Source organism: Panthera pardus, unplaced genomic scaffold (genome assembly GCF_024362965.1).
Source record: "Panthera pardus isolate Hobbes unplaced genomic scaffold, ASM2436296v1 HiC_scaffold_6, whole genome shotgun sequence".
In the NCBI taxonomy this organism is placed as follows: domain Eukaryota; kingdom Metazoa; phylum Chordata; class Mammalia; order Carnivora; family Felidae; genus Panthera; species Panthera pardus.
The window spans coordinates 47,263,730-47,280,815 of record NW_026526991.1 but is presented as its reverse complement, the minus strand read 5'-3'; the positions used below and the strand labels follow the sequence as shown (position 1 = coordinate 47,280,815).

The following is a 17,086-nucleotide window of genomic DNA, read 5'->3' as shown; positions in this document are numbered from 1 at the left end:
GTTTTTTTAAATATTTTTATTAGAAGTTTATTCTTTATAATGGACTGTTGTTAAAAACACATTTTATAAAGGGGCGCCTAGGTGGCTCAGTCAGTTAAGCGTCTGATTCTTGGTTTTGGCTCAGGTCATGATCTCATGGTTTATGAGTTTGAGCCCTGTGTTGGGCTGTCTGCTGGCAGTGTGGTCCTTCTCTCTGTCCCTCTCTCACTGTGTCTCTCTTTTTACCCCCTGGTTGTATGCATGCTCTGTCTCTCTCAAAAATAAATAAACATTAAAAAAACATTTTACAAGTTATATATTTAATTTTAATTTAGTTTTATTTTGTTAATATAATTTTAAATGGCACTATCAAAATAACTCCGCTTTTTGTTTTAACATAGGTTATCTTATGATGAGGCTTTTGCTATGGCTAATGACCCCTTGGAAGGCTTCCATGAAGTAAACCTTGCTTCACCTACTTCTCCAGACCTTCTTGGTGTGTATGAATCAGGAACTCAAGAGCAGACTACCTCACCAAGTGTCATCTACCGGCCACATCCTTCAGCTCTGTGCTCTGCCCCCATTCAGGCTAATGCCTTAGATGTTTCCGACCTTCCTACACAACCTGTGTATTCATCCCCCAGACGTTTAAATTGTGCAGAAATATCTAGTATCAGGTAGGAGATCATTAAGATACTTATTTTGGAGTATCATGTTAAACAAATGACAGCTTGCTTGTTTGCCTTATTTTCAGTTTTAATATTTTAGAAAATTTAAATAATAAAAGCATGTCCATGAAAAGAGCAATACATGTTAATGTTGAAGAGCAGGGGTCAGCAGTCTTTTTACGTAAAGGGCCAGGTGGTAAATATTTTAGGCTTTGCTGGCCATACAGTCTCTGTTGCAGCTATTGAGCTCTGCCTTTAAAATGTGAAAGCAGCCACAGACAGTACATAAATGAAAAAAATCCAATAAAACTGTACATATGGACACTGAATTTTGAATTTTATATAGTTTTCCCATGTCACAAAGTATTTTTATTTTGATTTTTTTTCCCCCAACCATTTGAGAATGTAAAAATGAATCTTGGTTCGTGAGCCTTATAAAACAGGTAGCAGGCTGAATTTAGCCTACATTTAATTTGCCGACCCCAGTTTTAGAGTAGCACTATCTGATAGAATTTTGTGATGATGAAAATGTGCTAGCCATTGGCCGTATGTGGCTATTAGACTTGAAATGTGTTAGCTTTGACTGATTTTTTAATTAATAAATAATTTATAAATTACCTTAGTTTTAAAGCTAAGGCTATTAATTAAATATTAGTGCCATTCCAGACTTTTTGTGTTTATGCTAGTTTTGTATGAGCATATGCTGATGTTTCCTGAACTCTCCTTTATAGCATCCATGTTACAGATCCAGCGCCTTGTTCTACCTCTGCAGTCACAGCTGGGTTAACTAAATTAACTGCGAGAAAGGACAACTGTAATGCAGAGAGGGAGTTTTTACAGGGTGCTACTATACCAGAGGCTTGTGATGGCAGTGACGATATATTTGGGTTGAGTACTGATAGTCTGTCCCGTTTACGAAGCCCATCTGTTTTGGAAGTCAGAGAAAAGGGCTATGAAAGATTAAAAGAAGAACTTGCAAAAGCTCAGAGGGTAAGCAGAAAAGATGCTTTATTCTTCCATGTTTTGTATTTGAAATTAATGTTTACTCATGAAGTGGGGCAACTCAAATGGAATCATTGTAGTTTTATACCTACCTTCTTATATGTGTAGCCTCAGCTCCTGTTGGGCAGCATCTGGGAATCTCTGAAATTGGTGGAGTAGTAGTAAAAAAGCTCATCTAAGATTACTAATTGGAAAAATGAGAATCTGAAACCACTACATTGCCTGCTCCCTGTCTTACATTAATATTAACACAGATTTGATGGGTTATGTTCCATGTGTGGGTTTTCCCCTTCTTGTATATGGTTGACTTTATGGTCCTTCACTTGAAGTCATTTAGTTCAAGTCATTTTTTTGGGGGGGGGGGATTTGTTTTAGTAATAATTCCCTTTGCCATTCAGCTGGGCTTGAATATTTTCTGTATCTTGGAGAATTTTCCTTTTTTGGTAATTTGTTCTGTTTCCCATTTGGTCATCTTTAAAATTTCTGCTATTCCCAGATTTGTGGCTATGTCTTGCTCTTTTTCTGTGACTGCAATTAAGTTTCAGAGGGAAATTTATAGTGCTAAATATTTATAATTAGAAAAAGGAAAAAGTCTCAAATCAGCAATCTTAAGCTCTCACTTTAAGAACCTAGAAAAAAAGGGGCACCTGGGTGGCTCAGTCGGTTAAGTGTCCGACTTCAGCTCAGGTCATGATCTGACGGTTCGTGAATTCGAGCCCCATGTTGGGCTCTGTGTTGACAGCTGAAAGCCTGGAGCCTGCTTCAAATTCTGTCTCCCTCTCTCTCCCTGCTCTTCCCCCACTCGTGTGCGCTCTCTCTCTCTCTCTCTCTCAAAAATAAATAAAAACATTTTTAAAAATTATAAAAAAAGAACCTAGAAAAAGCAAAAGCAGAGCAAGCAGAAGGAAGAAAATAATAAAGAGCAGAAATCAATGAAATTGACAACAGAAAAACTAGAGAAAATGAATGAAACAAAGTGCTGATTCTTTAAAAAATAATGAAATTGACAAACCTCTCACAAGACTGACAAAGACACAGATTATTAATAGCAGGAATGAAATGGGATATCACTACAGATTCTGTAGACATCAAAAATACAATAAAGGAATAATATGAACAACTTCCTATATAAATTTGACAACTTAGGTCAAATGGGCCAATTCACATTTAGAAACTTGAGAAGATAGGGCATATTTTAAATGTGTAATTTTTAGCATGTTATGACATTTCACAAACATATTCCTTCTCTCTTGCTACCAGATTTGTCTCTTAAGAGTGTAAATTGTTGTTTGTATCCCTAGTGCTTAGCAGAATTCAGTACAATGCCTGACATTCATGCTTCCTTATGAATGCTTCAGTGAATGGCTGATAGCTAAAATAGCCACACAGATATTTTAAAACATTTCTGGTTAAATATATTTTATCGAAAAGAAAAATCAGTAGCCTTTTTATCTTTTTTCCAAAGGGAAGGGATATGTGATTGTATTTGGCAGAAGCCATCTGGATCAGACTCTGTTGTCTTAATACACAGTAGTAAGTGCAATCACAGTTTATGTAGAGCTGAACTATTGAGCATATATATCTATCATTGAGAATATGTTGTGGTTACTTATTGATGAGAACAGATTGCTAATTTCTTAGCTCCAGTTGAGAATTTCTTTTAAAGTCTTATTTGCTGTATTTAGAGGTCCTGTTGAGGTAATTGAAATAGTAATGACATGTGAACATATACATATGGTGAATTATGAATGTACAAGATAGTATTAATACTTAGAGGTTAAGTCTTGAAAATGTCTTGAATATGAAAATATTTCTTGATTGTATCAGCCTGTGAATTAAAATTATGTCAACGACCATTCTCTTTATTCTGATTATTCTTTTAAGAGACTACAGAGAGTTATTGTTTTTCCATTCTTTTACCTTTAACCTATTTTTATCTTCTTCTATAAAGTGAGTTTTTTACAGGTGGTATATAGCTATCGTTTTGCTTTTTTATCCATTCTGTTAATCTTTGCCTTTTAATTGGTGTGTTTAGACCATTTACATTTAATGTGATTATTAATATGGTTTTGTTTATATATGCCATCATTACTGTTTTTGTTTTCTGTTTGTTCCATATGTTCCTTTTTCTTTTTCCTTCTTTTATGCTTGCTTTTGGATTAATTCCATATTTTTGCTGATTTCATCTTGTCTCCTTTGGCTTATTAGGTATATATCTTTGTTGTGCTAACTCAATGATTGCATTAGGGTTTATAGTATACATAATTAACTTATCCCTGTTTAGTTTCTAATGACATTATATTATCTCACATACAATGTGAGAACCTTACAAAAGTGTACTGCCTGTCTCTTCTTTTCCTACCTTTGTGCTATAATTGTTTTTTGCTCATGATTATATTTTGAACACATAATTGGTTTTCAATACGTTTTGTTGATTAAATGAATGTATATATATGTATGCAGTTACATCATTGTATGAATAGACACACTTGTTAGTTAGGGACATGCTAGCTGCTTATAAGCAACCCCTAAATTTTAGTAACTTAAAGAAGTTAACTTTTATTTATTGACCATTCTGGAATAGATGTGCATAGTTGTTAGGCAGATCTTTATGAAATAATTCAGGGCTCCTTTTTCTTCTGTCTTGGATGTTTGTAATCTTTTGGAATTTTATTATCTATATCTAACCAGTGAGATGAGGGGAAAAGAAATCTTGGAGAAGGCACACTGGCTTCTAAAGAGCCTTGACTTAGAAGTGACACACACAACTTTTGCTCACATTCCATTGCAAACCAATTTCATACTGATACTTAGATGTGTGGTGGGCTAGGAAATGTAGTCCCTACTGGGCAACCACTTCCCAGCAACAAATCCATACCATGTGTGGGGGAATACTAATGTGATCATTGATTTTGAGGTACAGAGATGCCAGAAATGATACTGTAGTTCTTCACTTGTTTGGCCTTCTGTAGGTCATTGCTGAAGAGCAGTTTTGATGGAATTCTGAAGTAGAAGTTGGGCTTTGGTTTACCTTTTTTAAATGTTGCTTCTTGGGTACTAACCAAAGCAATCTACGTATTTACTGCAATTCCTATCAAAATAACGTCAGCATTCTTCACAGAGCTAGAACAAACAATCCTAAAATTTGTATGGTATCAGAAAAGACCCTGAATAGCCAAAGCAATCCTGAAAAAGAAAACCAAAGCTGAAGGCATCATAATTCCGGACTTCAAGCTGTATTACAAAGCTGTAATCATCAAGACACTATGGTACCAGCATAAGAACAGACGCATAAATCAATGGAACAGAATAGAGAACCCAGAAATGGACCCACAAATGTATGGGCAACTAATCTTTGACAAAGCAGGAAAAGAATATCAAATGGAATAAAGACAGTCTCTTCAGCAAGTGGTGCTGGGAAAACTGGACAGCAACATGCAGAAGAATGAGCCTGGACCACTTTCTTACACCATACACAAAAATAAACTTAAAATGGATGAAAGACCTAAACATAAGACAGGAAGCCATCAAAATCCTAGAGGAGAAAGCAGGCAAAAACCTCTTTGACCTCAGCTACAGCAACTTCTTACTTGGCACGTCTCCAGAGGCAAGGGAAACAAAAGCAAAAATGAATTATTGGGGCCTCATAAAGATAAAAGCTTTGGCAAAGGAAACTTCTGCAAAAGGAATAATCAGCAAAGGTAAAAGGCAACTGACAGAATGGGAGAAGATATTTGCAAACAACATATCAGATAAAGGGCCAGTATCCAAAATCTATAAAGAACTTATCAAAATCAACACCTAAAAAACAAATAATCCAGTAAAGAAATGGGCAAAAGACACGAATAGACAGTTTACCACAGAAGATATCTAGATGGTCAGCCGACACATGAAAAAATGCTCAACATCACTTATCATCAGGGAAATACAAATCAAAACCACAATGAGATACCACCTCACACCTGTCAGAATGGCTAAACTTGACAACTCAGGCAACAACAGATATTGGCAAGGATGTGGAGAAAGAGGATGTCTTTTGCACTGCTGGTGGGAATGCCAACTGGTGAGCCACTCTAGAAAACAGTATGGAGGTTCCTCAAAAAATTGAAAATAGAACTATGCTGCAACCCAGCAATTGCACTACTAGGTATGTATCCAAGGGATACAGGAGAGCTGTTTCTTAGGGGCATATGCACCCTAATATTTATAGCAGCACTGTCAAGAGTAGCCAAAATATGGAAAGAGCCCAGGTGTCCATCGACTGATGAACGGATAAAGAAGGTGTGGGTGGGTGGGTGGGGGAATACTATGTGGCAATCAAAAAGAATGAAATTTTGCCATGTGCAACAATGTGAAAGTGCACTGTATTATGCTAAGCAAAACAAGAGAAAGACAAATATATGATTTCACTCGTGGAATTTAAGAAACAGATGAACATAGGGAAAGGGAAGCACAAATAAGATAAAAAAACAGAGACAAACCATAAGAGACTCTTAAATACAAAAAACAAACAGAGGATTGCTGGCAGGGTATTGGGTGGGGGGAAGGTCTAGAAGGGTGAGAGGCATTAAGGAGGACACTTGTTGGGCTGAGCACTGGTTATGTAAGTGATGAATCACTAAATTCTGTTTCTGAAATTATTACACTATATGTTAACTTGGATTTAAATTAAAAATAAATAAAATAAAGTGTTGCTTCCTGGACTCTGTCCCAGATTCTGCTGAAATAATATTATCGTGCTGAGGCTTGGGGATATGCATTTTTAATAAACTCCCTCATTGTTTCTTATATTTACTAAGTGTGAGACCCACTGGTATAATGTGTTACTTTCAGCTTTTAATTATTCTTCCTTAAAAGAGAGTGAAATAACTTGTAAAATAAAATTCAGTGGAATGACTTGCAGCCAGATAAAGTCACTCAAAAACATGTACCTGTATCAAATCCATATTCAGCATGGTTCTACTAACTGTGGCCATGGATGTTCATAAACATGTACTATGTTCTTTTATAAACAGATATATTTCTTGAGTAACCAAAGTATTAACAGCATTGTTCAAAGCCCTGTAGGGGGCAAAAATAAATTAGACTTGACCCTGTCTTTAAGGTGTTTACTAGCTGGGGAGAAAAGACATGTATACACAGTCATGTTTACTGATATGGAGTTGTATATTTTTTTTTTTTTTCCGATTTTAACCTTCATGACACTCATCATTGCCTACTTGTGTGTGAACTTGGTTGTAGTTGTTCATGTTGTGATTAATTCAGTTGAACTCTGTGAGTTGGGTTTATTTGTTGGTCTTAATTACTGGCTTAAATGTCTTCAAAATGACCTCATTATGATAGCATTGAAACAGAAAAATATTTAAAAAAAGAATAAAAATCTCTGTCTCTGTCAGCTTAAAAAGGTTCTTCCTATATGTGTAAAATGAAAATTCCAAGTGGAAAAAAAAACATAGTTTCATTGACAGCACTTTTTCTTTCTTGATGTATTATATGTTTATCTTAAATACAATAGTCTTAAGTTTGGAATATACTTGATCAGAGTCCTAATGTTCTGTGGTTTGAGTATCTCTCAAATTTCTTTTCTTTAGTACTACCACTCTAAATTTGTATCTGCTGCTAAAGTATACCAGTGATCAGTGAACTGTTTTTCTTGTATCTAGTCTTTTTTTTAACCTCTCTACACTTCCAAGTTACCATTTTGATTTGCAGATCTGATTGTTGCTATCCTGTTTAAAATCTTTCAGTGACTTCCCATTTGCCTTTGAGATAATTTCCCTTTGTCTTTAAAGGAAATCCTGATTTCCAAGGCAGTGCTTTTCAGGACAGGTCATAAACCTAACTTGCTGGCATTATCTTTTTGTGGTGGTTATCCCTCCTCGTCTTTAGCTACTATAAAACATACTCTTTTATTTCTTCCTCTGCATTTGGCAAATTCCTACTTTTTCTGGTATGTATGCATCACTATAGTCCTTATCAAATAGCCACGTGAATCTGTTTAAAGATTTGCTACGCTGAACAGGAAAATCATTAATGGGGGTTTACTCCTTTTCTAAGTGTCCCCAGCACCTAGATGAATGCCTGATGCTAACAGAAGAATCAGCATTCAATCAACACAAAATTAATGTTTCTTGAAGGAAGCTTGAATAACTATGTTACGGTGTAACATTCTGATAATGAAAAGTACAAATTCTGAGAAATAGTCACACGGATTACAAATTCAACTTCACATAGGTGGACTGAGAATAGACATTGAGGCATAGAGAGAAAGTAGTCAGACATTTACGTGGAAAAGGTTAAACCAGATGGATGGGCTCGGATGGGGAGTGAAACGAGTGAATCAGGCCAGTTTTACTCTAGAGTATGGATCAAGGGAGATAACTCGAAAGGGAAATTGAGCACGTGTTGTAGAGGGCCTTTAGTATTACAGTGAGGTCCGTGCCACTTTGGTAAATGATAGGGAGCTATTCAAGAATTTTGCCTTCATGAACGACAGTGTGTTGCTCTAGTGGATTGGAAATTTCTCTAGGGGCAGTATCTTAGCTGGTTTTGTATCCTGAGGGATTACCATAGGGACCACCTAGTAGGAAATGTTGAATAAATTGGCTTAGTTTTCATAGGAAATTGTAAAATAGTGAAATTTTAGAGTTTGAAAGAATCTGGCATTAGATTTATGCAGTTACAGATTTAAAAATGAACTCAGGGAGAATTGGCATCTTTATGAGATCTTTCTACTCAAAAACATGGTGTGTCCTTCCTGTTTGTTTAGGACTACTTCTGTATTTTTGTATTTGGCAGTATTTTAAAGTTTTCATTTTGCATTGTGGTCTTCAGCGTTCTGAAGTTTTGTCATCAGTGATTTTTGCCCTGTATTCTGATATCAAGATTCAGATTCTTATTTTATTTTTATTTGTATTACGTTTTAAAGCATACTTCGCCCATTCTTTTTTTTAATCTGTCTGAATCACTTTGTTTTAGGCGTGTCTCTTATGTATACAGTACAGAGATAAATTTTGTTTTTTTAAGCCAATCTGAAAATCATTTTCTTTTAATTAGGTGAGTTACGCCCATGCACGTTTATTGATAAATTTGTTACGTTTGGGCTGGTTTCTGTCACATAGCTTTCAGATGTCTCCTGGGTGTGTATGCAGACCCTTATGTGCTCTGTTTTCTTCGTGTCTTCTTCCTTTTTGGTGTTTTGGAAGGTTTGATTTCCGTTCTAGTTGTTACTTTCCTTTAATCAAAGATGTATATATCTCCTAGCCTTTCTTGAGATACTGCCTTTGTTCCCTGCCATAAGCAATACTGAAATTATCTAGTTCCTGTTTATTTCTCTTGTATCATTGAATTTTAAAGTTTTATCTCAGTTTTAATATCTTGCTCTTAGATATGTTTAGGTTTATACTAGTTAAGTTGTGAGTCTCAAGTTGTATACCTTTGCTCCCCATGAATATTTGAGAAGTTTATGACTTTAATTTCATCTTTCTCTTATTTGTGTGTGTGTATGTGTGTTATTTAAAAAAATTGTTTTTAACATTTTTATGTTAAGAGACAGAGAGACAGGGTGCTAGCAGGGGAGGGGCAGAGAGAGAGGGAGCCACAGAATCAGAATCAGGCTCCAGGCTCTGAGCTATCAGCACAGAGCCTGATGCCGGGCTCGAACCCACAAACTGCGAGATCTGAAGTCAGATGCTCAACTGACTGAGCCACCCAGGTGCCTCAATGTTTGTTATTTTTATATTCCTAAAGCTCATCACATTTAAGTAGCTGTTTTGTCAGCTCTATCCCTTTTTAAAAAACAGACTTAATTTTTTTAGAGCGGTTTTAGGTTCACCTAAAATTGAGAGAGAAATACAGAGTTCCCATACACCTGCATGGTCCCTCAGCACTATCCAATCCCACCTCAGGATGATACATTTATTATAATCAATGACCCTATATTGGCATATCACTATCCCCCCAAATCCAGAATTTATATTAGGGTTTCCTTGGTGTTCTGTATTCTGTGGATTTTGACAAGTGTGTAGTGACATGTATTGACAGTTGTAATATTACCCAGAATAGTTTCACTGCCCTGAAAATCCTCTAAACCTGTTTATTCCTCCCTACCCCCAAATTCTGGCAATGATTGATGTTTTTATGGTCTCCACAGTTTTACCTTCTCCAGAATGTCATAGTTGGAATCAGAGTATGTAGCCTTTTCAGATTAGATGCTTTTATTTAATAATACGCATTTATTTGCCTCCATGTCTTTTCATGGCTTGGTAGCTCATTTCCTTTTAATGCTGAGTAATATTCCATTATCTCAACGTACCACAGTTTATTCATTCACCTACTGAAGGACATTTGGGTTGTTTCCAAGTTTTGGCAATTAGGAATGTATAAACATCTGTGTACAGGTTTTTGTGTAAATCTGTTCCCAACTCCTTTGGGTAAATACTAAGGAGTGCAGTTGCTGGATCATATGGTAAGAGTGTGTTTAATTTTATAAAAAGCAGCCAAACTGTCTTTTAACCTAGCTGAGCCATGCTAAATTCCCAATGTATGGGAGAGCCTGTTGCTTCCCGTTCTTGTCAGCATTTGGTATTGTCAGTGTTCTGGATTTTGGACACTCTTGATAGGTGTGTGATGATATCATTGTTGTTTTAATTTGCATTTCGTGATGACCTATAATACAGAATATCTTTTCATATGCTTATTTGCCTTCTTTATATCTTCTTTGTTGAATTGTCTCTTCAGGTATTTTGCCCATTTTTTAATCCGGTTGTTTGTTTTCTTACTGTTGAGTTTTAAGAATTTCTATATTTTTGATAATAGTCTCTTATCAGGTATGTCTTTTGCAGAAATTTTCTCCCAGGCTTGTCTTTTCGTTCTCTTGATATCGTCATCTTTTAATTGTAGTTCTACAGTTAAATATGTTTGCTTCTCACCCTCAGTCCTTAGCGTTAAAGCTTCTCCAGCTTCTTCTGGATTATCTGAATCTCATTCTTTACTTGGTCACTCAGTCACTCATAGGAGAGAGATTCTCTGAAGTTTTGCAGGTTTATAACTCTTTGTCTCTGACTTTATACTTTGGCTAAATATAAAATTCTCATTTCACAGTGTTTCCCTTGACTATCTTAAAAATGTTATTCTGGGGGTACTTGGGTGGCTCAGTCAGTTGAGTGTCCAACTTCGGCCCAGGTCATGATCTCATGGTTCGGGAGTTCGAGCCTCACATCTGGCTCTCTGCTGTCAGCACAGAGCCTGCTTCTGATCCTCTGTTCCCCTCTCCCTGCTCCTCTCCTACCTGCACTCTCTCAAAAATAAAGTTAAATGTTTTTAAAAAATGTTATTCTGGTGTTTTCTAGAATAAACTGCTGTTGGCATTTTAATACCAATCTGATTACCTTATAGGTGACTTGGATTGTGTTTAACTTTTTTATAATGGTAACTTCACATATTTGTGTTTGTTTTTCATATTTAAATGAATTGGATTTTCCTGGACTGTTAGGAGGAGGTTCCTGTGAAGGAGGAGGATAAACCAAGGAGTTTCATGTTCAAGAGCTTTCCCTTCTGTGTTATTGGTGTATCTGTGTCACCACTTCTGTCTTTCAGAGGTAAACCTTGTTCAGGAAGGTTTTCTCCTCTAGCCCAGTGCCTCTGCAAACTTTACAGGCTTAACATTATCTCTAAAAATTATATTTCTAGTAGAAATATAAGAAAAGATAATTATTTTTTCTTACACTACTTTCTGTGATCCTTTGGAACCTTGCCACCCTCTTTCTCCTTTGATATCTTAGCCTTCTTTCTCTCTATGTCCATTATTCCTGTCCTGCAGTTTGGTTTCAGATTCCAAGAGTTTTTCCCTTTGGGTGGGCTTTGTACTAGAAGGGTCTCTTTGCTGAATGATTCCTGATCAGGAATCATTCCTGATCAGCTGAATGATGCTGCGTGATTCCTCAGAGTTTAGGGCATTACAGCACTGTTTGCTGTGTCAGGACTACATACACATTTTTGCATTCCACCTGCAACTTGGAGCCTGTGAAAACCTTTTCCTTTTTCTCCATTTGTTCTCATACTTGTTCTCCCAGTTTTCAGAGAGGCTGAGTCCTCTCCTTTGGGGTATTTGTAATGATTTTTGGGTTCTGAGGCTTCATAACGATACCTCTGTAGTCACTTCCACTTCCTGCTGCCCCTTCCACATAGCTGCTGATTCTTTGGTGTTGGTAGTGTAGCCACGTTCTCACACAGTCTAAGATTTGTGGGGATTTCCTTCCGTAGTTTTGTTGAAGGTGTACTCATTGGGTTCTTCTGACCTTTCAGTTGGTATATTTAATTTTCAGGAGTTGCCCTTGGGGGATTCTATGCTGCCACCACAATTACAACACAACAAATCCATGATTTCATTAGTGTAATTGTGACCAATATATAGGAAGGTGGGATTTTTTTTAGCCCTAAATTTGAAAGATTAATTTAGGACAGCATATAAAATTGCATATTATTTACATCTTAATAAGGGATTTTTTAAACATCTATTTGATGCCTTTTGAGAACTCATGTATAAATATTAGGAAGTGATTTTGTCGTTAACATTTTTCTTAGTTTTAAATGCAAATATGTTTCATTCACTTCTGGTTGCAGGGCTAAATGGGTATAGTCTACTAATGGAAATTTTAGACTAATTGCCATATGGTACGTAGTTATCTATAAGTGAACAAATTTTAAAATAAACTTGAAAAAACCACACTGAACTTTTATTGAGATGGATAAGCGTAATTAAAGAAATTCCCTCCTGGATGGAAATAAATATCTTCAGAGAACAGTTAAGGGGAAAAAGAGTGAAGTTATTGAATTGTATATTTCACATATAATATGTAATCTTAATCTTTGTATGTCTCATGACAGAAACATTAAAATTTAAATATTTAAGTTGGAAATATTTGTAATTTTAGACTTGCCTCATTGTTTTCCACACAGCAAGTGCTAGATCAATATTTTCAGTGTGAACCTTAGGAGGGGACAGTATTAATATTTTGTAATTTTATTAGTAAAGATTATGTAGTCTGTTGAATCTAACTTCAAACTATGGAGATTCAAAGTAAAATGATCAATTTCTCATAGGAACTGAAGTTAAAAGATGAAGAGTGTGAGAGGCTTTCTAAAGTACGAGATCAACTCGGACAGGAACTGGAGGAGCTCACAGCCAGTCTGTTTGAGGTTGGTCTATTTATGTCTTGGCCAAGAGCAACGTCTTGCTTTTTTTATATTCATAGACTTGTTCTTTGAGGGAATCTTGGAAAAGTAATGCTTAGCTTTACATAGTTTCTAAATCATCTAAGAAAATTGAAATCTTTAAGATGGAGTCTACAATTTAAAATGATGGGAAAAGGAAAAGATACCGTAAGCTACCAGTATCAATCAGGTTGTTTAAAAATGCCCGTGTGGGAAGAAAGGTTGTAAATTTTAATTCTGTTTTTATCAAGTATTTAGGGGCTACTTTAAGATAATCTTACAATGTGACTCCAGAACAAAGATGGGAAACCCTTGAGGTAGCTATCTGATAGGTGATGGTTTGAGGATTGTTAGAAAGCATACCTACTTGTTAGAAGGCACACTTCACCTACCTTTCTTTCTTTCTTTTTTTTAAGTTTATTTATTTTTGAGAGAGCAATTGGGGTTGGGGGGGAGGGGGGAAGGATCCCAAGCTGACATGGGGCCTGACATGGGGCTCGATCTCACGGTTCGCAAGATCATGACCTGACCTGAGATCAGGAGTTGGATGCTTAACCGACTGAGCCACTCACGCATTCCCACACTTATCTCCCTCCTGCCAACAGGACCAAAATTTCTGCCCAGTTCTAGCAGTGTTTCTCATTAAGGGTTCCACTGACATTGTCATTTTGCATTTTTTGACATATTAATCAGGGTTCTCCAGAGACACAGAAACCAATAAGATGTGTATATAGAAAGAGATTGATCTAAGAAATCAGCACCTGTGATTATGGAAGCTGGCTGTTCCCAAAACCTGCAGAGTGAGTTAACAGGCTGAAGACCCAGGAGAGCTCATGGTGTAGTTATAGTTCAGGTACACAGGTCTGAGAAACCTGAGAACTGATGGCACAGTTCTAGTCCTAAGGCTGACAGGCTTGAGATGCAACAAGAGCTGATGTTTCACTTGGATTTTGAAGGCAGGAAGACTTCTCTTGTACTCTGTGGGGATCAGCCTTTTTGTTCTGTTCAGTCCTTCAACTGATTGGATGAAGCCCAACCACAGTATGGAGAACAGTCTGCCTTATTGCACATACCAATTCAGATGTTAATCTCAGAAACACTTCCACAGAAACACCCAGAATAATGTTTGACCAAATATCTGGGCATCCAGTGGCCTAGTCAAGTTGACGCATAAAATTAACCATCGTACTTAGTGTTGGCCCTAAGATAAAAGTTCCTTATTCAGAAAGGTTGATGTGTTACTGGAATGACTACTGTCATTATCACATCAATAATTTCTTTTTTTTCTCTAAAAATTTGTTTTTAAAACTTTGTAGTAAAAGATTTTAGAAAAATTTCTTCCATTTTTGTTGTTTTTATTTATGCAACATTTTTTTCAGTTTTAGAGGTATGCGTATTTTCTTACATAATTGTAATCCTAATATATTTTGTATTTTTTCTTCAAATAACATGTTTTTGTGTTAACTTACATGGTCATTGCAGTGATAGTCCTAATCTATCAACTTACGTACTCCACCATTTTTAATGTTGTAAGTAACATCATAACAGGTTAAATGGGGGTTTCTTCAGATGTGGACTTTTCTGTGCCACACACCTTTGGCCCCTCCTCTGTCTTTTTTGGGATCATTTTCTTTCATGAACATTGGAAAACTGATCTATTATTATTTTTTGTTAGCTAGTCCTCAGAGATGAGAGAAAGATAAATGTAAGGATGGGAAGAGTGGGGAATTAAAGCTCTAGAAGACAAGAGCTGTAGGACTTGTCACATTTTTGTTTGCAGAAGGGGTATGCAGAAACCTTAGACTTTTTCATCCAGTATTGTCTGGCCAGAAAAATTTCATAATGATGTATAGGTACTAGATAAGAAAGCAAATGTGTTAAATTTCTCACGTGCCTGCCCATAATTTTAGCCTTGCTTAGTTCCTCTTGTTTGCACTTGTATGTATATTCTTTTAGATGAAGTAGGAGGAGAACAAACAGGAGAAACTTCTCCCTCTCCATAGTGGGATGTGAAGGAACAGAAATGCTGGTTTTGCAATGAATGAAAAAGTTTACCAAAAAAAGGTTTTGGGTCCCTGATCTATCGCTGATCCTACAATGGCTAATAACCTTGATACTATGTATTCTTTCTGGGAAAGAAGTTACATTAATTAAAGATGATTTCAGTAATGAAGAGAATTGTCTTCAAACCAGTTATTTATGAATTTTGTGAAAAGGTGCTAAACATTTTTCTGTGGTCTTTTTAATTATGCCTTCATGATCTCAGTTTACCATTGTATTATGAAAAAGCTTTTTGCTTGCATTTTAGGTATATGTACATACAGTTTTTTTAAGAATTAAATGTTATTTTGAATAAACAATTTGTACAACTTTGGCAAACTTAACATGTAACTTCAAATTAGGAGTTTGTTGTGTATGAATCATCTTGAATATAATATACTTTGTAGCAAAGTTGTGTCTTAAAAAAACTATCAAAAATAAGAACTCTAAAGTTATATAGATGTATTCCCACCTAGTATCTCAGATTTTGAGATAATATAGAATGAAATCAGTTGAAATAATGCTTTACAAAGAAAAAAAGGGGGTAGCCTTAAGATTTTTTTTTTTTTTTTTTTTTTTTTTTTACATTTTGTCAACCACTTTTAGTAAATGTCTATAATATGCCTAGTTTTCTCTCTGTAATGCCATGAGGCATATAATGAAAATTATTGTCATTTTATCTGTGAGGAAAATGAGGCATAAGAAGTTAAGGAACAATGTTGGGATTCAAATTCATAACCCCAACCCTTACTTTAAGTACTATGGAAATCATAAATGGGACTTCTCTTCGTCTGAAGCCACAGAAAAGGAGTCATCATTGAGGACTCTCCTTTTTCTCATATTCAGACTGTCCGTATTTTACAAGCCATTAGTATTTATTACCTAGCCCAGTAGATGCCACATTTTTTGATCATGTACTCAATTTATAAAAGAACAATTTGAGCGTGTACCTTTATTATGATGAAGATACGTAATATTGAGAATTACCTATGTGACAGGCACTGTTTTAAAAGCATATATACTTACTTACAAATTACATGTATATACTAATATATATAAATTGTTATATAAATTATAAAACACCAGTTTATAAAGCAACTCAGTCGTAAACGCTTATTTTTTATAATAGTACAGAAATGTTTTATTCTCACTAAAATATGTTGTGCGTATGTATATATTTTTTTAGTGAAAGTAGTACACTTGCATATGTTACCTTGTTCTAGAGAATTTTAATCTTAATTTATGATTCAGATGAAGTTCTGGTCTAAATTTCATATTTTAAATGTAATGCAGCTAATAACTCACAAATACATGGATCCAAATGGAAGAAATACATCTTTCTCTATATTAAATCATTATACTGAATTTTCAGTTCCATTCCTGGTTATGTGAAAGTTTTTCTAGAATATTCTCTAGTGAATTTGTATTCTCTAATACCAACGATGTCTTTGTGAATTAATCAGCAAATGTTGAGTTTAAACGTTATTTTAAAGAAAGAGTAAAAACACCTTCATTTGAATCACTGCTAACCAGATAGGAAAAAAATTCTGTTTTCAAATTCTGGAAGTGTATAGACATGAATGTTTATATCAGGTCTGCAAACTACAGCCTGTCTTTACTTTTGTGCAGCCTTATGAGCCAAGATTGGTTTTTACACTTTCGAGTGGTTAGGGAAAAGAATCAAGAGAGTATTTTGTGACATGCAACCTGAAATTCAGACTTCAGTGCTGATAAATGTTTATTGAAACGGCCACGTTCACTGTCCACGTGTTGTCTGTGGCTGCTTTCACACTGCAGTAGCAGGGTTGAGTATTACAGCGGAGACTGTATGGCTCATAAAGCCCAAACTGCTTACTGTGTGACCCTTTACAGAAAAAGTTTGCTGACTCCTGGTGTACCTGATACTTGCATTTTTTTCAGCTTTCAGAATGGCAGAGTGATAGAAAATTTTCCAACTTGTTTTGAATCTACTTTTTGATGTCTTTTGTCAACTTGCAAAACCCTATACGTTATCTTTTTAGCTGTTGCTTCTGCCTCCTTCTAGCTCTCTTACCTTTCCATTTGGGACCCCAGGGACGCTCTTTTATTGTATCCCTCATATCACTAAGGGAAAAGGCACCCCAAATTCCAGCTCTCTTTGGGTTTACATCTTCTCCTGGATCTTGGTCCCCTAGTTCTTTACT

At 35.7% G+C, this 17,086-nt stretch overlaps 1 protein-coding gene across 6 annotated transcripts in view; it reads left to right on the top strand.

Annotated features, from left to right (window-relative positions):
- The window catches only part of RAB3IP (RAB3A interacting protein), a 146,015-nt gene that overhangs the window by 115,382 nt on the left and 13,547 nt on the right, over positions 1-17,086 (top strand). For 4 of the 6 annotated variants that reach the window (XM_019455076.2, XM_019455077.2, XM_019455079.2 and 1 more), the window contains exons 2-4: positions 381-656; positions 1,379-1,637; positions 12,753-12,848. In XM_019455076.2, coding sequence (XP_019310621.1) covers positions 406-656; positions 1,379-1,637; positions 12,753-12,848 — 606 coding nt within the window. In that variant the 5' untranslated portion in view covers positions 381-405. Of the gene's footprint in view, positions 1-380; positions 657-1,378; positions 1,638-12,752; positions 12,849-17,086 lie in introns of those variants that run through there. The other 2 variants (XM_053895923.1, XM_019455080.2) reach the window with 2 other exon arrangements.